This window comes from Lytechinus pictus, chromosome 2 (assembly GCF_037042905.1).
Source record: "Lytechinus pictus isolate F3 Inbred chromosome 2, Lp3.0, whole genome shotgun sequence".
In the NCBI taxonomy this organism is placed as follows: Eukaryota; Metazoa; Echinodermata; class Echinoidea; order Temnopleuroida; family Toxopneustidae; genus Lytechinus; species Lytechinus pictus.
Genome location: NC_087246.1, coordinates 60634613 through 60659466, shown reverse-complemented (window position 1 = coordinate 60659466; position 24854 = coordinate 60634613). Strand labels below are relative to the sequence as shown.

General features: G+C 36.5%; 2 protein-coding genes across 2 annotated transcripts in view; both read right to left on the bottom strand.

Moving 5' to 3' along the window:
* The window catches only part of LOC129253864 (mucin-3B-like), a 75929-nt gene extending 60303 nt beyond the window's left edge, over positions 1-15626 (bottom strand). Inside the window, exons 1-14 of the mRNA XM_064095295.1 lie at positions 15418-15626; positions 14463-14717; positions 13875-14129; positions 13310-13564; positions 12878-13132; positions 12320-12574; positions 11860-12114; positions 7956-8210; positions 7376-7630; positions 6920-7174; positions 6464-6718; positions 6008-6262; positions 5552-5806; positions 4314-4565 (exon numbers count right to left, since the gene is read on the bottom strand). Of these exons, the coding sequence (XP_063951365.1) occupies positions 4314-4565; positions 5552-5806; positions 6008-6262; positions 6464-6718; positions 6920-7174; positions 7376-7630; positions 7956-8210; positions 11860-12114; positions 12320-12574; positions 12878-13132; positions 13310-13564; positions 13875-14129; positions 14463-14717; positions 15418-15604 (3499 nt within the window). The 5' untranslated portion in view covers positions 15605-15626. The remainder of the gene's footprint in view (positions 1-4313; positions 4566-5551; positions 5807-6007; positions 6263-6463; positions 6719-6919; positions 7175-7375; positions 7631-7955; positions 8211-11859; positions 12115-12319; positions 12575-12877; positions 13133-13309; positions 13565-13874; positions 14130-14462; positions 14718-15417) is intronic.
* Positions 15627-16155: 529 nt separating this feature from the next.
* LOC135153249 (hyalin-like) lies at positions 16156-23938 on the bottom strand (the record flags this gene model as incomplete). The annotated part of the gene is made up of 6 exons (XM_064095709.1): positions 16156-16472; positions 18971-19225; positions 19753-20019; positions 20426-20683; positions 21364-21615; positions 23683-23938. Coding segments are annotated over 6 exons (1590 nt in total), but the record flags the coding sequence as incomplete, so codon positions are not given.
* Between the last annotated feature and the right edge of the window lie 916 nt (positions 23939-24854).

Genomic DNA, 24854 nt, shown 5'->3' with positions numbered 1-24854 from the left:
CTGCACTGGTTTCTGAACAGAAATTGAGATTTATGTTTTGAATTTTGAGGAGAGTTAGCATTATGTCTACTTTTATCATTACCACAATTATGGAGTGGTTTATGCTAATTATTGATTATGAATTTACTGTATATAAAATTGTATATAGGTTTGAAGTATTTGTTTCGGAGAGAGAATGAGCGTAAGAGGAAACGGAACAATGATCAAATGTTTCACTTATCGTTTTCTTTTCTATAATTTTTGTATTCACTTTAAAATGTTTATATTTTCTTTTCTATTTCTCTGTATTGACTTTATAATGTATATAGTTCATTGACCCCAGGGTATCTATTCCTCTGATTTTGCTTTCTTTGATATTTTTTTCCACATGGAGGGGAGCCTCAATTTTCCAAAGAAAGGGGATGTAATGTAGTGATTGTATAAATCACTACATACATATAGCCTAGACATCATAATGTAAATACCCCCATCTCAGAACCATCCCTTTTATGTCCATACCCCTTTCTAAGAACCCTTATTCATCCAAGCCAATAATTGAATTGTACATCGAATGTTCCTGTGTCGTCAATGAGATGCTCCCAACTAGATATGAACGATCCCAACACAACACTACATTGTGCATAAGAGTCAGTTGCTTGAAGCAGTATGAGATATGAATGTATGAATGGATGCCAGTAATTTTATGAAAAGACAAATGGGAAATATTTTCACTATAAGGATGAGCTGGATGAATAAAAGGGGTAATACCATGGAAGAAGTGATGAATGTATATATAAAGACAAAAATGACAATCAGGTAATGTACATGAAAATCAAACAACAAATGGTAACATAATTCTTTAACAAAAAACAGAACAAAAAAGGCACAAATCTGAGACATATTTTTTAAACAAATAACATATATAGAAAACAAGAATAACATATATTTCATTATAAAGGAATATGGTCTTGAGATAAAGGAATATAGTCTAAAGATATGGCCGAGTTCACATAGGAGGATACTATTTGGGTATACAATGCACGTTTTCAAGGGCACGCGAATAGCTTGAATCAAACTAATACTGGTTCACATAAGAGGGTACTATTCAGAAATGCTGCATAGCCTCGATAGTATACTGGAATCCTACTTGTTAGACTTTCATGCAGTGTACACCATGGAGGAGTAGAATTAAGCTAACCCACCATAAAAAATTATGACATCAATCAAAGCAAAAATAGGAATTGATAAAATCAATAAGGCTGATACATGTTTGAAATATTAATATATATATATTTGATCACAGTATATCCAATCATACCCCTCCCCTAAAAAACAAATAAATAAATGAAATTTTTGGTGTGTCAAATCATATGACTCAAATAACCCCATCTCCATTGTGGAAGCACCATGGTGAAGCAGTTCTAACTCTCGCCTTGTAATCAGAGGGTCATGTGTTTGAATCCTACCATGGCCTAGCGTCCTTTGGCAAGGCATCAATCCACACTCTGCCACTCTCACCCAGGTGCTAATTGGGTACCGGTAGAAAACAACCGTCATTGTGGTTGGTTTAGCAAGTGTGCACCAAACAGGCTGCTTGAAATGCTGTGAATCCAGTGACCGGGTAATAATAATTGTGAAGCGCTTTGAGCAGTCGTAGATTGATAAAGCGCTGTATAAATGCCAATTATTATTATTATTATTATCTCGATCAACTTACCCCATTAAAAAATCATTAAGTTGTTTTAAACATAAATTTGATAATTTGCAGAGATAATTTTGTCTAAGGTATCCATTTTGACAGCGCCAAAATAATATGAAAGTAGGACACACGTACTACCTTTTGTGACACAAACGAATAAAAAATACTGTATACCGTATACTTCTATGTGAACTCAGCCTAGAGGAATAAAAGGCAATGCACCTATATAAAATAAGGGTGATACAAGCAGTAATTATGTGAAAGGAATATCTACCCAAGCTTTGTCCCAAGTGATCCCATAAGCTAAATGCCAAAATTCACAAAGATAGATTAAACTCTACCTGGGCTAAATTAACCGATGGTTTAAACAAAGGCTCGTGAGATAATTTAACCCATGATGCCAAATAACATGACTGGATGACTGAATGGAATTCGCCACCCCCTCCCTCCCAGATTTTGGCCGCCGTGACAATTTGCACAGGGGTAGTGTGTGATGAAATCTACAAAACCATATGGATAATTTTTCATAAACAGGATTTGCTTAAATATAAATTACGCCAAGTTTATGCTAAAATAAAGAATTTGCTCTAACTAACTAAATACAGCCCCAAACAGCTAATTTTCTATTCACAGACTCTCTTTGAGATTCCAATAAAAATACTTTTAAAACAACATTTGGTATCTCATTTTTTTTTCTCATGTATTACATTGATCCTTTTTATTTCTTTTGTATTTCTTTGTTATTTGACTTTTTTTATACTAACTCTGATCATAAATCAGAGAGCGGCGCGGTAAAAAAATTGGTGTGACGGAGTTAAAGCAAAAAATTATGAGGGATTCCCCCCCCCCTCTGGCTTTTTATGTTAACCCATCTTCTTGAATTTGGGCAAAGATTATATCTCCAATAACCTGACTCCCTCTCAGACTAAATAAATTGTAAAAAAAATTGTATCAGTAGTCTAAGTACATGTACAACAAATAACCATTCCCAAAACCATTAATCTGCCCAGCTTACTTTTGTATGCTATAACCATACAGAGCAATGGAGAACCATCCAGATTACAGACCAAACATTAGAGATTGGGGAAGAATTGGACATGGAAAGAAGGACATACCACTGACTATCGCCAAGAATTCACAGAAATAATTGTTTCCTGAATCATCAGTAAAAGTATAGGTAACTTGGGTTGTTCCGATGCCAAATAAATCCCCAGGAGAATGAGTAGAAGTGAATGGGAGGACCGAGCCGGATTTATGAGTGGCAGAGGGCTCACTCCATGGGATGGAAACTTGGGTAGAATCGCTGGGGAGCACGACCTCAATGTCGCCAGGACAATTGTTGATGTAAGGTCCGTTGTTTTCCACTGAGAGAAAAAACGTGCAGGGAATGAAGAGAGGAGGGTGTAGGAAAAACGGGGTAAGGACAAGGTGAAAATTATCAGAAAGAGAAAAAGAGTAGATAATGTTTAATTCAATGATTTTTTTGCTAAATAATTTCATTGGAATACTAGAAGGATTGCTCAATTATCGAGTTCAGACTAGAGTTGTCTAAATGGGAAAGAAACAGAGGTAAAGAATGTGCATTAGTGCGTACCTAAAGGAGAAGATATACTGTATTACCAAGAGAAAGTGTGGAAGAAACGTACATTAGAAATGCATTACTTTGGACATCAAGGAGAATAAATATTGAGAAAAAAAGTAAGATGAAAATTTACATATGCATTACAGTTTTCACCCAAAGCAGAAAAGATGAGAAAATAAACATTAGACATGCATTATATTAGTGTGTACCTAAATTTAACGGAAAGAAATCTAAGTTAATAAAGTGCGAAGAAATTCTACATCTAAGACAGGCATTAGGCTGTACCTAAAGGGAATAGAAATGTGACCAGGATGAAGTGTGAGAAATATCTATAAAAGACATGCATTGCACTTTCTACCTATTAAGGGAGAAGACTTATCAATATAATAAAGTGAGAAGAAAATATATACACAAGACATGCATAAATCTGTACCTGAAGAGGGAGACATTTCCAAAGTTAAGAGAAAGGATAAGGACGTACCAGCGACAGTGACAGAAAAAGAGCAGATTGCAAAGTTTCCTGACATGTCAGTGAACGTATAGGAAACTACTGTTGTGCCAACATTGAAAGAATCTCCAGGAGATCTGGAGGACTCAGAAGTGACTGGCCCGGAGTCATCAGTAGCTGATGGCTCACTCCATGTGATAGCCACACTGGCTGAACCAGACGGAATGACCACGGTGATGTCATCAGGACATCCAGTAATGACAGGATCAGTGTTGTCAGCAGAAGCTGTTTTGCATGCATGTACAAAGACAATTTAATGGAAGGAATGGAGGTAGAAAGGAAATAACATAAATACAGGCAAAGGAGGAATGATAGGAAGGAATTAGAAAAAAAAATAGCCATAAACATAACTGCAGATTTCTGTTTTCTATTTGTTTCAGAGATGTTTTTTTTTGGCCCTGGTCCCATCATTATGGTGAGTTCCATGGTAGGCCTATCCTTGATTTTGATTGGCTGCTAGTATATTTTTAGGATATCAAATAACTTTTAAGAGAGTAGAGGCAAAAATACAAAAACAAAAAAAGAAAGGCAGAAGAAACACGTACCAGAAACAGTGACAGAAAAGGAACAGATAGCAAAATTTCCAGAATCATCAGTGAAGGTGTAGGAGACTGTTGTCATGCCAATGTTAAAAGAATCTCCAGGAGAACTGGTAGATTCCATTGTGATGGGGCCTGAATCATCTGAGGCTGTTGGCTCAGGCCATGTGATTGCAACCCCAGTTGATCCAGAAGGAGCAACGACAGAGATGTCATCGGGACATCCAGTGATGACAGGTTCAGTATTGTCAGAAATGGCTACAAAGATGACAACATGTGTGAAATAGAATAGATTGGTATACACAATCACATCACAATATACATGTACAAGACAAAACAATTATACATGGAAAAGTATTAGACAGAAACAAAAACAAAAACCGACAAATCAACCCCCCCTCAACATTTTCTGCGATCATTCCACCGCGCGAAATTTTTTGAACACGCCTCTCGCAGAGTTTATACTTTTAAGTCTCGTGCATCTTTTGAGACCAAATTTACGACGCCTGGGTATGCGGTTCCGAAATTACGCAACATTTTGTAAGTGCATGTCAGACCAAAAATTGTTCCAAAACGTGATTTTGTGTACAAGTCAATGCAAATTGAGATTTCTCATCTTATTCATAAAGATATGATTATTTTTACTTTAAACAGCTGAAATCAATTGATTTAGCATAATTTTGCTTCAAAAATGTTATGCAATAAATCTGGTGAAAAAAAAAGAAAAACAAAAGGTTGAAAAACAAAGAAATGAATTAAATACATAAGAAATTCATAAAACAATAAAATACATAAGAAATTTATTTCCAAACCGAAGTTTTTTTCAATTGCGATTGTTAAGAATGCTACAAAAAATATTTTTACCAAAAATTAGCATTCTAGGAACTTTATTTAGTGAATTAGAGCAAAAAGTATGATTTATGCATAAATTAGCATAATTAATTAATATAAAATAAAATCTTATTATTTTGGAAAATTTTACCATACAGCCTTGTAGATTAGTACATCGCACACTACCAGCGTGCAAATTTTTGCGGCGCTCGCGCGATCGGCAGCCGAGATCTCAGGAGGGGGTTGAATCAACCCCCCCCCCCCCCCCCGGCCACAGAACAGCCAAAAAAGCCCGGCCTAGTTAGGGTTAAGCAAATACGCATCTGACGAGATAGAGTAATTGCATGCACCACTAGCTGACAGTGCTCTAAGAGGAAAGAATAAGAGAAAAAATTCAACTGTTACCCACTCACCAGATATAGATACAGTAAATAAACAGAATGCATTATTTCCCGATCCATCAGTGAATGTATAGCTAACTTGGGTTGTGCCAACACTAAAAACATCTCCAGGAGATCTAGTTGAGGTGGAGGTTGGGACAACACCAGAATTATCTGTAGCTGTTGGCTCAGTCCATGTTACAGCAACTCCAGATGAACCAATTGGGATAGCAATGTTGATGTTATCAGGACAACCAGTGATGACAGGGTCAACATTGTCAGTGGTCGCTACAGAATAGGAATGACGAAACATAGAAGTTCAGATTTTCATCAAAATACTCTAAATTGTTAAGCTTTCAAAAACATAAAACAAGCAAATACATTTTTAAGCAAATACATATCTGACAAGAAAGAGAAATTGCATGCACAACTAGCTGACACTGCTCTACGAAGAAAGAACAAAGACAAAATCAACTGTTACCCACTCACCAGATATAGATACAGTAAATATACAGAATGCATTATTTCCCGATCCATCAGTGAATGTATAGCTAACTTGGGTTGTGCCAACACTAAAAACATCTCCAGGAGATCTAGTAGAGGTGGAGGTTGGGACAACACCAGAGTTATCTGTAGCTGTTGGCTCAGTCCATGTTACAGCAACTCCAGTTGACCCGATTGGGATAGCAATGTTGATGTTATCAGGACAACCAGTGATGACAGGGTCAACATTGTCAGTGGTCGCTACAGAATAGGAATGAAGAAACATAGAAGTTAAGATTTTCATCAAAATACTCTAAATTGTTAAGTTTTCAAAAACATAAAACAAGCAAATACATTTTTAAGCAAATACATATCTGACAAGAAAGAGAAATTGCATGCACAACTAGCTGACACTGCTCTATGAAGAAAGAACAAAGACAAAATCAACTGTTACCCACTCACCAGATATAGATACAGTAAATATACAGAATGCATTATTTCCCGATCCATCAGTGAATGTATAGCTAACTTGGGTTGTGCCAACACTAAAAACATCTCCAGGAGATCTAGTAGAGGTGGAGGTTGGGACAACACCAGAGTTATCTGTAGCTGTTGGCTCAGTCCATGTTACAGCAACTCCAGTTGACCCGATTGGGATAGCAATGTTGATGTTATCAGGACAACCAGTGATGACAGGGTCAACATTGTCAGTGGTCGCTACAGAATAGGAATGAAGAAACATAGAAGTTAAGATTTTCATCAAAATACTCTAAATTGTTAAGTTTTCAAAAACATAAAACAAGCAAATACATTTTTAAGCAAATACATATCTGACAAGAAAGAGAAATTGCATGCACAACTAGCTGACACTGCTCTATGAAGAAAGAACAAAGACAAAATCAACTGTTACCCACTCACCAGATATAGATACAGTAAATATACAGAATGCATTATTTCCCGATCCATCAGTGAATGTATAGCTAACTTGGGTTGTGCCAACACTAAAAACATCTCCAGGAGATCTAGTAGAGGTGGAGGTTGGGACAACACCAGAGTTATCTGTAGCTGTTGGCTCAGTCCATGTTACAGCAACTCCAGATGAACCAATTGGGATAGCAATGTTGATGTTATCAGGACAACCAGTGATGACAGGGTCAACATTGTCAGTGGTCGCTACAGAATAGGAATGAAGAAACATAGAAGTTCAGATTTTCATCAAAATACTCTAATTTGTTAAGTTTTCAAAAACATAAAACAAGCAAATACATTTTTAAGCAAATACATATCTGACAAGAAAGAGAAATTGCATGCACAACTAGCTGACACTGCTCTATGAAGAAAGAACAAAAACAAAATCAACTGTTACCAACTCACCAGATATAGATACAGTAAATATACAGAATGCATTATTTCCCGATCCATCAGTGAATGTATAGCTAACTTGGGTTGTGCCAACACTAAAAACATCTCCAGGAGATCTAGTAGAGGTGGAGGTTGGGACTACGCCAGAGTTATCTGTAGCTGTTGGCTCAGTCCATGTGACAGCAACTCCAGTTGAGCCAATTGGGATAGCAATGTTGATGTTATCAGGACACCCAGTGATGACAGGGTCAACATTGTCAGTGGTGGCTAAGATTAATATAGATAACACAATACATGTACAGCTGTTCATGACATAAAGGAACAATTATATGTGAAATAAAGACTGATAAAAATATATATGAATACAAAGACAACTATACTTTATAAAAGTAAGAAAAGATGTCATTACAAATAATCATTCAACAATACAGAGATTTTTTAAAGTATTCAAAAGCATTAACCCCAAAATAGATTAATTTCCAATATTAATCAAATATATCTGAAAAGCCCTAAAAACTTGCATGCACCACTAGCTAAAACTCTTCTGGAGGGAAGAAATGAAAACAAGTCCAATAAACTGTTACCCACTCACCAGATATAGATACAGTAAATATACAGAATGCATTATTTCCTGATCCATCGGTGAATGTATAGCTAACTTGGGTTGTGCCAACACTAAAAACATCTCCAGGAGATCTAGTAGAGGTGGAGGTTGGGACTACGCCAGAGTTATCTGTAGCTGTTGGCTCAGTCCATGTTACAGCAACTCCAGTTGAACCAATTGGGATAGCAATGTTGATGTTATCAGGACACCCACTGATGACAGGGTCAACATTGTCAGTGGAAGCTGTTTTTGATAAAGTAAAATGATATATATTTATCAATGTGCACATCAAAGATTAATAGCTTAACTCTTTGTCTGCCGTGCACGGAATCCCCTATTGCCGGATTAATTCTGTGGACACCAGAAATGGGTGCTCTGGATTTGCATGCGTAGTTTACATGGCTGTAACTTTTTTATGCTTTTTCCTACAGAAAAATGTTCTACAGTAAAGTTGTTGAATATGAAATTAGCTTTCTATTGATGTATATTCCATAAATATTTACTCATGTTTAGAACATATATCTCTGATCAATGGAAACCTTCAAGTTTCAATTGGTAAACTATAAGTGTACAGGCTATTCATTCCCAGATTTTTACAAATATGAGAACAAGCTACTTATAACCCCTTTGTCAAAGAATAATAGTACAGGCCCAATATTCTAAGCCTAGGCTATTTTTTTTTCAGCATTGTATAAATCAATGTAATCGGATTGTCGTGAGCTTTGTGCCGATTGGCGTACTTGGCGAAGCAGCAAGTGTGCCAATCGGCGAACTTGGCGGACAAAGAGTTAAAGACATTCCCAACAATTATTAAGCCCAACCTGGTTGTACATGCTCTGCGCAATATCATTTGATGTCATAATGACTATAAAAAAATGATAATAAACCGGTTGATATGATATATTTTTTTTGACTTACACACTGTTTTTAGAAAATGAAAGTATTCTGTGGATCACTAGTAAATGATCCAGTTTTTCAATGTTTTTAAGTATACTTTTCTCTTTAGCTCAAAATATGAATATGACATGGATTTTGAATATTAACAGACTGATTTTGCATTAATCCTTACCTAGATTCCTACCCTTTAGAGAAATGTTTGTCATTACAAGTAAAACACATTTGGTGTTGATGAACATCCCCCCCCCCCTCCTGGTTCTGTTTGAACCTAAGAGGTCCCCCTACTATTTTCCAAGTCTTAATGGAAAGGATATGAATTCTTAATAATGTGCTGCATCAGATTTTTTCTTTTTTTTAAACTGGAGATTGCCAGCTTTTGGGGGGATGTTCCAGCCATTTTGGGGCAGCATTCCCCCCCCCCCCCAATCTACATGCATGTTTAGGGCACTGTTAGCTTAAGAAAGAGTATATGGATCCCAGTACAAATACTATCTCCACTTTAAAAGTATGGCATAAATAACTACATTGGACAGTTTGATAACATAACACAATTTTTGACATAGTAATGTAGTTGGTTGGGTCCCATCTTTAGTTTGCAAGAACTTCAAATTCCTGATACGCCCATGAGTCTTTACATATATTTGCATATCTGGGCTTCTAATGGACCAAAGTAATTCTGAGCAAAATTTGGTGAGAATGACCTCAACATTATTCAACCTGTGAAATGTCCTTTGAAATTCTTAAACATATGCATGATGGAAGTTAACATCAACACATAAGTGATGTAATATGGAAAGATGTATTGAGCTCTGTGCCAAGCTGAAAATCTGATCATAGCTATCATATATAGTGAGGAGTTGAAGATTACAAGTGGCTACTAAATCCTTTATCAAATATGAAACAAAACTCCATTCTACTTCATTTGTTTAACAACCAAAGTCACTTCAGTTTGCCGCAATTCCTTTTTATTATATCTTATGTACAATCACAATTGACATTGTACTTTGTTTAGTTTCACTATGTATTGTTTTTTTTTCTTGTATTTTTTGTGTTTTGTGGACAGAAAATGAAAACAAAAATGTCAAAGTAAGCAACATTTATGAATAGAGCTGATACACAGTGAGACGAATCACCTCACTTATGTCATTACTTATCACACACTCCAATTATTGCATATATATGTCCAAGAGACAAATGAAATTATGATTCCAATAAAACATCAGGATTCATGTCCTAACTTTCATAATGATTTTGTTAATACATCATGAATCATGTTGAATTATGTTGAATGCCTGCATCACTTAAGAGAGATTACTTATGTGCTATGTTGTTGTTGTTGTTATTTTAAATAGGCAAACTAGTCAGTTTTGACTATTGTTGCCTTGTAAATTTGCTTTCCCTTTTTTTTCAAAAAGAATAATTTCTTTGTTCAATCTATATCAGTTAAAAAAAGTAAAGGAAAGATAGGAAAGAAAAGTTCCTAGGAAATCGTGCAAGACCACCTCTCCTGCCCTGTATTAGTACGTTATCCTGACAAGCCCGCTCGAGGTACATTTCGAGGGCGTCTCAGGCGTACAAACAAATTGTACTCCCTATGTCTCTCAAACGTGAGCAGGTGGCGCTCTATCCGATACCTCGTAGAACTCCATTTAAAATTCCGCAGGTGAAAATTTATGTCAAATCGATCAGATCTAACTTACGAATACTTCATAAAAAAAGAATTTGATCTATTCGTTAATAGTTATTCGTCATCCTCCATCCTCCCCCTAAAAAAAAATTTGCTTGCTACTTATGGGTTTTACGCCTCAAATACTATTGATTTTGTACACACAAAATGTTCCGGAGCTTTGTTGCCGAGGTGAATATGACTGAACATGGCTTAAATGTACTAAACCAAGAAAGAAAATGGTATTAATGCACTATCTGATTTCTTACAGGACAGAGGATACTTTAGTGGTCAACATACAATGACGAAAGTAAAGCAGAGTGATATTGATGAAACTGAAAATAGCAATGAGGGCAATTGAATCAGAAGTTTTAATGGATTTCCTTTTCAAGTGGTAAACATGCAATGTAACACGAGCTTCAGAAGCTTATTTGAAGTTTAGGCATGGATGATTCTAAACTAGTGTGTTGACCATGCAGTGGGGAATCTACAGCATATGATGTCCATATTGATTGAAGAACTAGCTGTGACACTAAAAAGGAGCAAATGAATAATACGAAATGAACGTCGTTTCCAAGGGTTACACATGCAACTTTAAATTACATCAAATCATTTCTTTGATTCTCTGAAAATACCAAGTGCAATGGTGTCAAACATGCAGTGATGAAACTAGAGCAAATTAAGTCCATGCTGATGGAAGATATCTGTAATTGAACAGCAGCAATGTATACAAAACATTGGAAACATTGGAAAGCAAATAAATCATTTAGCTTCAGTGACTTTTGCTTAAAAAAGTTAAACTTGCAAGATAATATAACATTCAATGGGATGAGTATGCAAAGAAAATTAATTAAGCGTCATGATTCTAATACTAAAAAATTGAACAAGCAAAGGTGATCTACAGCAGATAAAGACCATATTTATGAAAAATCTGTGAAACTGAAAGAAACAATCTTAATAATACAAATGACAGTACCAAGTTGATCAAGAATTAGCTTCAGTGAATATTGATTCAAAAAGGAAACATGCAATGCAACAACACTTTGCTTTGTTAATGGTTTGATTCTTTAAAGAAAATAAAGTGCCAAGGTGTCAAACATGCAATGGTGAAGCTAAATAGCAAAGGCAAACATGGATAAGACTTTCAACAACTAAAGTCACCATGTCTGAAATCAATAAATAATGAATAGAGATGTAACTACTGGATAAAAATACTTGATCCATGCATTATGGCATTACAGCATGCAAGAAGACAAAGTTCAAGCAGCCAGGAACAAGAACGTCTGTGTGGAAGAAACAGCCAACACAAAACAAATATTTCCCACTCACCAGATACAGTTACAGTAAATATACAGAATGCATTATTTCCTGATCCATCGGTGAATGTATAGCTAACTTGGGTTGTGCCAACATTAAAAGTATCTCCAGGAGACCTAGTAGAGGTGGAGGTTGGGACAATGCCAGAGTTATCTGTTGCTGTTGGCTCAGTCCATGTTACAGCAACTCCAGTTGAACCAATTGGGATAGCAATATTGATGTTATCAGGACACCCACTGATGACAGGGTCAACATTGTCAGTGGTGGCTACAGAATAGGAATGAAGAAACATGGAAGTACAGATTTTCATCACAGTACTCTGAATTGTTAAGCTTTCAAAAACATAAATCAAGCAAATACATTCTTAAAGCAAATATATATCTGACAAGAAAGAGAAATTGCATGCACAACTAGCTGACACTGCTCTAGGAGGAAAGAAAAAAAAGACAAAATCCAACTGTCACTCACTCACCAGATATAGATACAGTAAATATACAGAATGCATTATTTCCTGATCCATCAGTGAATGTATAGCTAACTTGGGTTGTGCCAACATTAAAAACATCTCCAGGAGAACTAGTAGAGGTGAAAGTTGGGACTACACCAGAGTTATCTGTAGCTGTTGGCTCAGTCCATGTGACAGCAACTCCAGTTGAGCCAATTGGGATAGCAATGTTGATGTTATCAGGACACCCAGTGATGACAGGGTCAACATTGTCAGTGGTGGCTAAGATTAATATAGATAACACAATACATGTACAGGTGTTGATGACATAAAGGAACAATTACATTTGAAATAAAGACTGATAAAAATATATACTACAAAGACGACTATAGATTATAGAAGTAAGGGAATATGGAATCCATTCAACAATACAGTGATTCTTGAAAGTACATCATCCCAAAATAGATGAATTTACAATATTAGTCCAACATATCTAAAAAAGCCATACAAAAACTTGCATGCGCCACTACCTAACAATCTTCTGAAAGGAAGAAATGAGAAAATGTACGATGGTCACCCACTCACCAGATACAGATACAGTAAATACACAGAATGCATTATTTCCCGATCCATCAGTGAATGTATAGCTAACTTGGGTTGTGCCAACATTAAAAGTATCTCCAGGAGAACTAGTAGAGGTGGAGGTTGGGACAACGCCAGAGTTATCTGTAGCTGTTGGCTCAGTCCATGTGACAGCAACTCCAGTTGACCCGATTGGGATAGCAATGTTGATGTTATCAGGACACCCATTGATTACAGGGTCAACATTGTCAGTGGTCGCTACAGGATAGGAATGAAGAAGCATGGAAGTTCAGATTTTCATCAAAATACTCTAAGCTTTCAAAAACATAAGACAAGCAAATACATATCTGACAAGAAAGAGAAATTGCATGCACAACTAGCTGACACTGCTCTATGAAGAAAGAACAAAGACAAAATCAACTGTTACCCACTCACCAGATATAGATACAGTAAATATACAGAATGCATTATTTCCTGATCCATCAGTGAATGTATAGCTAACTTGGGTTGTGCCAACACTAAAAACATCTCCAGGAGAACTAGTAGAGGTGAAAGTTGGGACTACACCAGAGTTATCTGTAGCTGTTGGCTCAGTCCATGTGACAGCGACTCCAGTTGAGCCGATTGGGATAGCAATGTTGATGTTATCAGGACACCCAGTGATGACAGGGTCAACATTGTCAGTGGTGGCTAAGATTAATATAGATAACACAATACATGTACAGGTGTTCATGACATAAAGGAACAATTATATTTGAAATAAAGACTGAAAACAATATATACTACAAAGACAACTATAGATTATAGAAGTAAGGGAATATGGAATCCATTCAACAATACAGTGATTCTTGAAAGTACTCAAATGCATTAATCCCAAAATAGATGAATTTATTATATTATTCCAACATATCTGAATAGCCCTAAAAAACTTGCATGCGCCACTAGCTAACAATCTTCTGAAAGGAAGAAATGAGAAAATGTACAATGGTCACCCACTCACCAGATACAGTTACTGTAAATATACAGAATGCATTATTTCCGGATCCATCAGTGAATGTATAGCTAACTTGGGTTGTGCCAACATTAAAAGTATCTCCAGGAGAACTAGTAGAGGTGGAGGTCGGGACTACGCCAGAGTTATCTGTAGCTGTTGGTTCAGTCCATGTGACAGCAACTCCAGTTGAACCAATTGGGATAGCAATGTTGATGTTATCAGGACACCCAGTGATGACAGGGTCAACATTGTCAGTGGTGGCTTAAAATGGGTTTGTTAAGAAAAAAAATGAACAAGATTAGACAAAAAAAATTAGAATTTGACTGACTACTTGACTATGAATTATATGAATGACCAAGAAGTTTTGGAATAAACTAGGAATGTCACAAAATACAATGATAGATGACACAATGAAAAAAAAAAGAGTAAAAGACAATGGAAACATTCTCATTAACAAAGTATAAATGACTTTATAAGAAAAGAAATATGATTATTGAACTAAATAGACAATAAATAATTGTAAAAAAAATATTCAGATTTCAAAATAAGTGACTTCAATACGTAAGAGATTTGCGATTATAAATAGTAACTTACCTGATACAGTCACAGTAAATATACAGAATGCATTATTTCCTGATGAATCAGTGAACGTGTACGCCACTTGGGTTGCGCCAACACCAAAAGTATCTCCAGGAGAACTATTAGAGGTGACAGTTGGGACATCGCCAGAGTTATCTGTTGCTGTTGGCTCAGTCCATGTGACAGCAACTCCAGTTGAACCGATTGGGATAGCAATATTGATGTTATCAGGACACCCACTGATGACAGGGTCAACATTGTCAGTGATAGCTGCATGCATGAACAAATCAAAACATCATAAGATTGCAATAAAGTGAATGTTGAGAGCAAGCAAAATACATGTTCACATCTGCTACCAGTTTTTCTCTACCTGTCTTACTGTTGCTTTTTTTACTTCTTGCTGATTTCTAAAACATCTATAAAGCCTCGCCCTTTTTTTTCAAGGTTCAAACCTCTTTCTAGAGCAAAACTTTGAGTTGTGGAACAATCCAGTGTTTGCAACTTTGCACACTTTTAGAGCAGGACTTCGCAAATTTCGAATTTTTCCTACTTTTTCAAGGAGTAAATAATAATTCCATTATTTTATTAAATCAATGGATATATGAATTTACAGTCTTAAAAATGAATGAATTGACTAGATGCGGCATTTCTAATGTACCCTCAAGGCTATCCAATAACATTCAACAAGTATTGTGCATGTGATTTCAAACTTCATGGGACGAACAGAAAGTTTTGATTTATTTCAGACATGTATCAAAACATATTAATAGTTGTACACCATCACAAATTGTTAAATTGGAAGAAAATAAACATTTGAACTTGAACTTGAACAAAGATCTTCAGTCGCTATTGAAAAATCCAAAACATATACAAAGTTACACCTACAGAACCAGAAAACATACTAATACAATATAATAGAACAATAAAACTAGTAACAGTATAGCAGAGAACTGTGGTTAGTAAAACATACCAGAAGAGGATATAATTATATTGAAAGAACAATCGGCAGTGTTTCCGGCATCATCACTAAAGGTATATGTGACCAAAGTTGTTGTGCCAACAGCAAATGCATCACCAGGTTGGTGAGATGATGTAGTTTGGACGGATCCCGAGTCATCCGTGGCTGTAGGTTCCGACCATGAGACTGCAATGGTCATTATGGAGGCTGAAGGGATCTCTAGAATGATGTCTTCGGGACACCCAGAGACTACTGGTCTGGAAGTATCACCACCACCACCATCTTATCCCATACACAAAATGTATCATAGAAAGTTTTGGAAGAACATCAAAGAGAACATGTACACAGATTTTTAAAATGTTAATATGAATACAAAAACAAATATAAACAAACACAAAATGAAGCACACTTATACAGGTAGAAATATAAGGAAACATTATTCACAGTGACCGGTTAAAAGGCCTCGGGCTACAATACAATAGTGTACATAAGGAAAACATACACACAAGTTCTCAACAAAGTTGATGGACACTGATACTAGATTTTGGAATTTAAGAAAACACGTACAGAGGAACTACCAAAAACAAATTGGAAACAATATGATTTCAAAGGTAAAAAGGAAACAATGTTATAGCAATGAACAATCAGTAATAGGTCTGCGAAATACAATCAAATTAACAGACAATTGTTGTTAACAATTGAGTTTATATCAAGGCACACTAGGCTCAAATGTCAAGTTTCTATAATTGTTAGGAATAAACTGTTTTAACAGTGAAATAAAAAAAAACCACATGTTAGAGGAAACATACCAACACTAGTGATAGTCACATTAAAAGAACAGGTTGCAGAATTTCCAGAGGCATCGGAAAAGGTATAGATTACAGTGGTTAAACCAATTGGGAAAACATCGCCTGGAGAATGCGATGCCACCAAGGCAACAGAACCTGAGTCATCCGTAGCTGTCGGCTCGGTCCAGACTACACTGACATCGGTGACGCCACTGGGAGTCGTCAAGATGACATCACTGGGACAGTCGGTGATAACAGGATCTTCAATGTCTGCAATGGCTGGATGGCATGTGTTATGACAAAATAGATTTTACAAGGGTATGGATAGATACACTGTAGAGAAAGTACATGCATTTAACAGAGCTGAGAAGTCAAAGTTCCACACACACAATGTCAACATGAACATGAAAAGAGACTAAATTTAACACAATCTTCAAACAGCCTTTGAGAGGGGTTTTTTATGCAAATGTTTGAAACAACTCAGATGTATATATTGCTTTGTTTTTCATTGGTACCATCTTGTTTTTTGTTATAAGAAAATCGGTTACTGTTATGAAGTGATAATGAAGAGTGCTTTTGTAAATTGATACTGTCAGTACAGGTACATGTACTGGTAATGAAAGGGAAGTTAGTTAACATATCAGAAACAACCACTGTGAATGTACATATGGGCAATTCCATGAAAAATGTTACCAAGCTCAAAATCACAAAATATGTAATAATTCCAAAAATATATGTGCTACAGTGATACATTTAGTATCATACAACAGAACTCATCGAACTCTATACTTTGAGTGGTATTTGAACATATTTAAAGTATATTTAGACATACTCTTTAAAAAAAACAAAAAAACATTTTCTTGCAAATTTTTCTTATCTCTTTTTGAAAAATGCACAATCTTTGAGTCTCATTATTTCAAAATAAACAGCTCTTCAGAATTAATTCATAGTACCGGTAGTTGATAGTTGAGAAAGGATTAAAAATTACTAGTATTAGCTTTACATTAGTTATCAAATGCTTGTAAGTATAATTATAAGGACCTAAAAAAGTGGTCCGAAACGTTATAAATGTAATGTCAATCATACAACATTCATGGTCCTGTATAGGATACACTGAATCTGTTGTATCTAATTACCTTACAACTTAAACAGGTCCCCAGCACCCATTTCAGAAGAAAATTGGCTTCACTTCATGCTTAAGCTCACAAAATTTTTGACGAATTCATGCGTTGGTAGGTGAAAAGTCATGTCCAAAAATTGTAATGTCTGTAACGGCAAGCATTATGTGTGATAACTACCAAACGATAACTAGACTAATTCAAATTTAAACTGTTAAGTCATCTTCCAATTTGGAATATTATGGCAAATTGTGGCCGATGTCAATGTCAATTAAACAACTCTTGACATCTCTTTGGCTGTTGAAATTGTTGAAAATTACTTAGAAAATTGTATTGTTGTAAAACTGTATATATCAACCCAATATTTTTGTCTAGTTATAAGTAAACTTCAAATAAATAGATTGAATTTTCTCAATATCTTTTGGTAACTTAAAATAATATATAAACATTTTTAGTACATGCAACAGACATACAAACAGGACATACCAGAGACGATTACAATAAAAGAACATGAAGCAGTGTTCCCAGACATATCAGTGAAGGTATATACAATGTTAGTAGATCCAAAAGGGAAGGTGTCTCCTGGAAAGGCATTCTGGGTCACTGTGACTGACCCTGAATTATCGGTGGCTACGGGCTCAGTCCAGGTCACGGTGATATTGCTCGAACCAACTACTGCATCCACTGTGAAGTCAAATGGACAGCCAGTGACCATTGGTGCAAACTCATCAGGAATAGCTAGTGGACACAGGTTAATAGATTTTGTTAGTTTTTATTTTTTATTACTTAAACATAATAATAATAATATACTACAACTTTTATATAGTGACTAAATGTTTATTAGTGCAGCATACTATTTGCCCAGCTATAGCATTGCTACCCAAGTAATTTGTTCATACCAGGGGAGCGTTTCATGAAAGTTGTCAGCACTGACAAGTTGGCTTTCTCCGACAGTTACCATAGTAACAGTCAGAGGCAAGTGCCTCACAGCCAATCAAACCAAGGATTTCACTGAAATTGTCAGCACTGACAATTTAGTCAGTGCTGACAACTTTCATGAAACACCCCCCAGGTATCCATTAATACTTGGATGGAGAGATGTTAATGTATATATTCCCCTTGCCAAAAGACGTGAGTGCTGCAGCGGGAAATGAACTAATGTAGAAATATGATGCAAAATGGTGACCAACCATAGAATTTCTGAAATATGATATTGTGCAAGGGGATAAATGAAACAAAAAGTGTGATGAAACTGAAAATAGGTTAAAATGTGCAGTCAATTCTCTCACTGTAGAAACACTGTAGAAAATGGCACACCTTCAATTTTCCCAAAAAAATTATTGCAAAGATTTATATTGAGGCAATGGATTACACATTTAGATGTGTAATCCATAAGCCCAAACCACTCCCCCCCCCCCCCATGAAAGATCACTGAAAATATATGGCATTCCTTATGAATTTGTATTTGGTTGTTCCTGACATCACATATTTCAAATATGCGTATGAAGAAATGTTCAAGTGTGGGAGTGGGAATGTATTTCAATATTTAGGAATAAAAAAAAAAAAATTCAATATAAGTTTATAAAAAATCTACTTGAATTGATTCATCATGAAAAGAAATCATGTGACATGCTTCACACAGCTTTTTAATACACATACCAGACACAATGACATTGAAAGCGCATGTTGCCATATTTCCTGATGAATCGCTGAATACATATTCAACCTCAGTTGACCCAAAAGGAAAAGAGTCCCCAGGGTTGGCAGATTGAGTAGAGCTTACAGAACCAGAGTCATCGGTAGCAGATGGCTCCGTCCAGGTGACAGAGATATCACTGGATCCAAACACGGCATCAACCTCAATGTCAGACGGACATCCAACGATTACAGGATCAGTATTGTCAAGGTTTGAAGCTGAAGAAAACCATGAAATTTGTACATGAAACAGATCCGAAGGCACATTAGAAATGTCAATCACCGATTCCATGTCGATGTTTGATGATGAGAAATAACATGAAATTAGTATTACAAATATTTACAGAGTATATTAACACAATTTCAATTTCTTTGTTAATTAGGTATAAGATTACTGCATATATGATATAGATTAGGATTTCACAGTTGATAGGATACATATAATAAGGAGACATTCAATTAAATATGTGTTACAAGGTACATAACAGGACAGTTACTAAATTACAGTGAAGATGTACAAATGGGTAATCAATAGGGAAACACTTCAGTTTTGGAAATCAAATGGACATAAGAATGAATGACAAAACAAGGGGAGTATTTCATGAAGTGTCTTGTCAGTGATTGTCAGTCACTGGCAAAGTTCCTCTGAGTCAATCACATGGCAAAGCAAAGGTGCAAACAGACTGTGAAAATCACTGACAATCTGTTTCAGGAAATGCTCCCAAGCAAGGTGTTAAAACACATACCAGGAGAGGTTAGGGTAACGACAAAAGAACAGGTTGCATTGTTGTTGGCCTCATCGGTAAATACGTAGGTAACGATCGTTGAGGTATCCACATCGAATGCCTCACCCGGCTGATGGGTGGAGGAGGATGTGACAGGTCCAGACTCCTCCGTGACTGTAGGCTCTTCCCATGAAATAGAGACAGACTCTATCGTTGCAGAGGGAACTTGGAGATTCACATCCTCTGGGCAGCCAGTAATAACAGGTCCAGTTGAAGAGCTACCAATTGCTGATTAGTGGGAAGTGATTATCACAATAAGTTAGGGATAAACAGAGATTCGGAGAGTAAAAAAGTACATGTCACTGATAAAGTTAAAAGTACAACACACAGATTCTATATAACTGACACAGGACAAAACAAAACTAATACCAAGAAATATATAGACCAAAGCTACGTCATTATCAAGAAAAAGGTGCTTACAAAACCCGAATGTAGTTCATAGAGACCAGAAGAAAGAACATTACATGACAGGTACATGTACAATAGTTGTTTGGTACAATATACAAGAACAATGAGGAAACAAAAACAATCACATGACACTATACATAACCTGTATTTGGATCAATTCTAGAACTCATAAAGGTGGGGACAAATTGCCCGACTTGATATATTGGGGAGGGGTATTTAAACTCACGAGCAACAGTCACTGTAAATGAGCAAGTCACACTGTTTCCTGACGGGTCATATAAGACGTAGCTGATGGTGTTGGTGGTGCCAGCTTGATAAAACTGTGAGGTTGTTGCAGGCCCCGAGAGCTGATTCACCACGCCAGAATCATCAAGAGCACTAGGTGCCTCCCAGGTCACCAATACAAAGTTCTGACCATTGTTGCCAACTGCAATGTTTTGTGGGCAGCTGATCAGGACAGGATCGGTCACATCTGGTGTTCCAACTGAAAGAGCGAGGCAATTAACGTTTTCAATTAGTCAATCCAACCAACATTGTGGCATATTTCCCCAGCTAAAAGAAACAGTTCTGCAAAAACGTGTTTCTATATATATATTTCTCTACATCTGTGTTTAAGGCAAATTTTTCTTCTTTCGTTGTTCGTAATGCGCCTTAACGCCCTCTACCTTCGTCTTTACGTCTATATATGTATTATGACGGAATAAACCCATTCATAGACTTCGCCCTTTCGTAGGATGTAGGCATATATATATATATTAAGCTTCAAATCATAAGAAATTCCAGAGTCTTATCTCACAAAATGAACTGTTTCTATCAAAGTCAATTGCGACACATTTCTGCCCTGCTTTCATGTGGTCAAACGACCTGTGCAGATATTCTAAAATTAAATTTGACCTTATTCATATTTTCATAGTAAGCACAAATGAGATTCACTATTGGCTTCAATGGCTTGATATAATTTAAATATGCTTGGTGTTTGTTCTGTGCAATTTCATGCTCTTCAACCATGCAATCACTATCACCTCATCTTCCTTAAACTGAGGCTCAACTTTGGTTCAATAAATACATTTTGATATCAATAAAATGTGTTGTAAAACATGTTTTAGAATGATTTTAGACCTTTCCTCCTAAACTAGACACATATCTAACTGCATCCCTGCTTACCAGCAATCGTCACTTCAAAGTCGCAGGTGTCTTCGTTGCCAGACGGATCTTCAAATGTATATGTGACAGGGTAGGTTCCTACAGCGAGAGCAGTCAGGGGCGACAGGTTCGTTGTGAACTGGGTCTGTCCTGTTTCATCGCTGGCCGAGGGGGCTGTCCATGTTGGTGTTCCAAGTGAATTACTGGTTGCCACAAAGATGGTGAAGGATGTTGGACAGTTACTGATGACTGGAGGATTGTTGTCTCCATTCACTAGTTCAAAGGAGTAAATCATGAAAAAAAGTCAGTCACTCTGTCATGTTCATTAATTTTCTACTTCTTTCATGCACACGACTTGTTGTTTTAACAATTCATCTCTATGGTGCAACTGTAAGTATTTCAAAAGTTATGCAAAATATTTTGTAACAGTAAATTACACTATTTCGTGGAAGCATTGTGGTGTAGCGGTTCTGACTCTCGCCTTGTAATCAGAGGGCCATGTGTCCCACCGCGGCCTAGCGTCCTTTGGCAAGGCGTTAATCCACACTTTGCCACTCTCGACCCAGGTGTTCAATGGGTACCCGGTAGGATGTGAACGTCAAAGTGATTGGCACATGTGCACCGATAAGCGATTGCCTGGCCAGGATACTCCCCAGGGAGTGGAGATGGTGCACTTTATGTGTGGAAGTGTGATGGACCCTATGACCGAGGTAATAATAATTACAATGTAAAGCGCTTATAAACCGTCGTATGAATAAGAACTATGCAAGTATTAATTCCCAGAAGGAAAAACCAGTAAGACCAGTAAGAATTTTTACTGGTTTCCAGTATATTTTTACTGGGCCAGTTGATTTTTAACTGGACCAGTATTAATCAACTGGAGACCAGTTCAAACAATTGCATTCCAGTTGAAGCAGAGTGGTAATACCAGTTAAATTGTTTTTCATCAAACTGGTGTTACTGGTCCAATAAATAATGATTTTATTTCAAGTCAGATCATTTGACGAATTATGGAAAATGAATCTTGCAATTCAGAGAAAGTTATTATCGTTATCATCATTCTTCTTATAATTATCATAATTATTATTATTATGATTATTATGATCATTGTTGTTATCATTCTTATTGCTGTTATCATTTTTTATCGATAATGTAATTATTATCATTAATATCATCATAATTATCAAGTATTAACATTATCATTAAAATAATAATTTCCTTTAATTATGATTAAGATCAAAGCAAGATACATTCCTCTGATTTAGTCAACTGGTCTAAAGTAATTCATTGTTTGAAATTGAACTGGTCAAGACCAGTAATACCAGTAATTCTGATGATGCTGATCACGTGATTTACCTCATTTGCATATTTCCTATTTAAAAAGGAAAAATCAGGATTTAGAATGGAATATCCTTGCAATGGCACTCATTGTTGTTTAAAAACTTTCCAAATAAATGTGTGATCTAATTCACAATGAAAATGTGTAATTTCATATATCACATTTAAAATATAACCATCTTTTCTATCACATTGCACAGACCATGGTATATAACAAAACAAATGCATATAATAAATTGATCCAGTAAGACCAGTACGAGGACCAGTTTGACCAGTTCGAAGACCAGTGAGACCAGTATAACAACCACCAAAAACAAGACCAGTATAAAATTCCAGTAATTCAAGACCAGTTTAATTTTTAACTGGACCAGTAAAATTTTAACTGGACCAGTATGACCAGTTAGACCAGTAAACCGATGTTCCAATTTCCAGAGTTACCAGTTAAAATTATACTGGTCTAACTGGTCCAGTGGAACTGGTTTTTCCTTCTGGGTTGTTATCATTTTGTAAACATAACAAAATTAACAATACCGGTATGTATTACAAAATAAAAACAAAATCAAATTAATGTTGTATAATTCACTAGTATAGTCTGGAAATTTCTGGGTACAGTTTCCAAGACCGAGGCCAACTATTTCCTCAATACCCTCTGGTGGGTCATATCCCCCCCCCCCCCAATAATTCTGCCTAAAAATACATTATTTTTACTAGGTGCTGTATAAACATGATGATAAATTCCTATAATTATTTTCTGTTGAAATATTCATTTTTCAAACATAATGATCCTCTTTGTGAACAAGCCTCATAATTATATCTCTCTTCCCTATATTCCATATGATTCCGTAATATTGATTGTTCTTAATTTCTTTTCATTCTCATTTCAAATTAAATTCATTGAGTCTGTACTCACTGTACGTGTACATGTACTAGTGTACCTTGTTGAGCATTTTCTATTTTTAAATCCATTATTTTACAAACATGAAGTTGGGATACGGTACTTACATCCAACGCTCACAACAAAGCTGCACACAGCCGGGTTATTCGAAGTATCGCGGAAAACATAGGTAACAGCCGTGAATCCCACGGGAAATGCGGTGCCAGGAAAGTGTGACTGGGTGGTGGTGACAGCGTCTCCGCTGTCATCCGTAGCAGTCGGCTCCGTCCACGTTACTACTCCAGTGTCTAAAAGATTGTCGACCCGTGCGTTCAGGTTTGGCGGGCAGTTGATAACGACTGGTGGTGTAGTATCTGGGGATGAAAAGTTATTTGAAATGTTGGTTATTAATGATCACACCAGTTTTTCGGAAGGAACTGTTATCAACATAAAGGTCCGATATATTACCTTCATTAATCGATCGTTCATGTGGAGGTCGATCGTCTGCCTTTTTTTTTTTTTTTTTAATCTCTCGTGATCTCGCTTACCCGGTACTCCGTCAACTCTGTTGACTTGACCGGCGCGGCGCACACCTTCGCCTCAGAGCTCATCCATGGATACCCGACAGCCCATTTCCGAGAAAGAGCCCGTGCCACGCCCACCTGTTACTCATCTTCATGGACACTCTAACCAGTGGACATCGGTTCGAGAGAGGCAATTAGGGGCGGGGTCTGGGAGAGGGGGGGGGGGTGAGGGGCTTTTTGTAAAAGTTTATTCATTTTATTACACGATATGAGTAAAATGACGCAATAGTGAATAAATTTTAGGTTGCATTCACTAGCCGAGTCTTGACTCGTATCATATCAACGAGACATAACATCCAACTCGTCCAATAAAGATACATGTGTATGCATAGGCGGATCCAGGGGGGGGGGGCCGAGGGGCCCAGGCCCCCCCCTATATTGGCGGAACAAAAAAATGAAGAAAAAAAAGGGAAAGAAAAAAAAAAAAAAAAAGGCCGGGGATCTAAGAAAGGAGGAAAAAGGAAGAGGATAATAAGAGGAGGGAGACGATCGAGTGTCAGGGGAAGACTTTGGAAAATGATTAAAAAATATATTTCATGTCACTACCGGTATATTAAATTTTCGCTCGCGCTTCGCGATCGCATAGCCTGTTCGATGAGATATATGTCTTGCTCAATAGGCTGATATGTAGCTTAAAATATCAAGTTTTGAAGTCAATATACAAAGCATATTTCAGCTCGGAACTCGAGCTTTCATTATTTTGTTTGATTAACAAA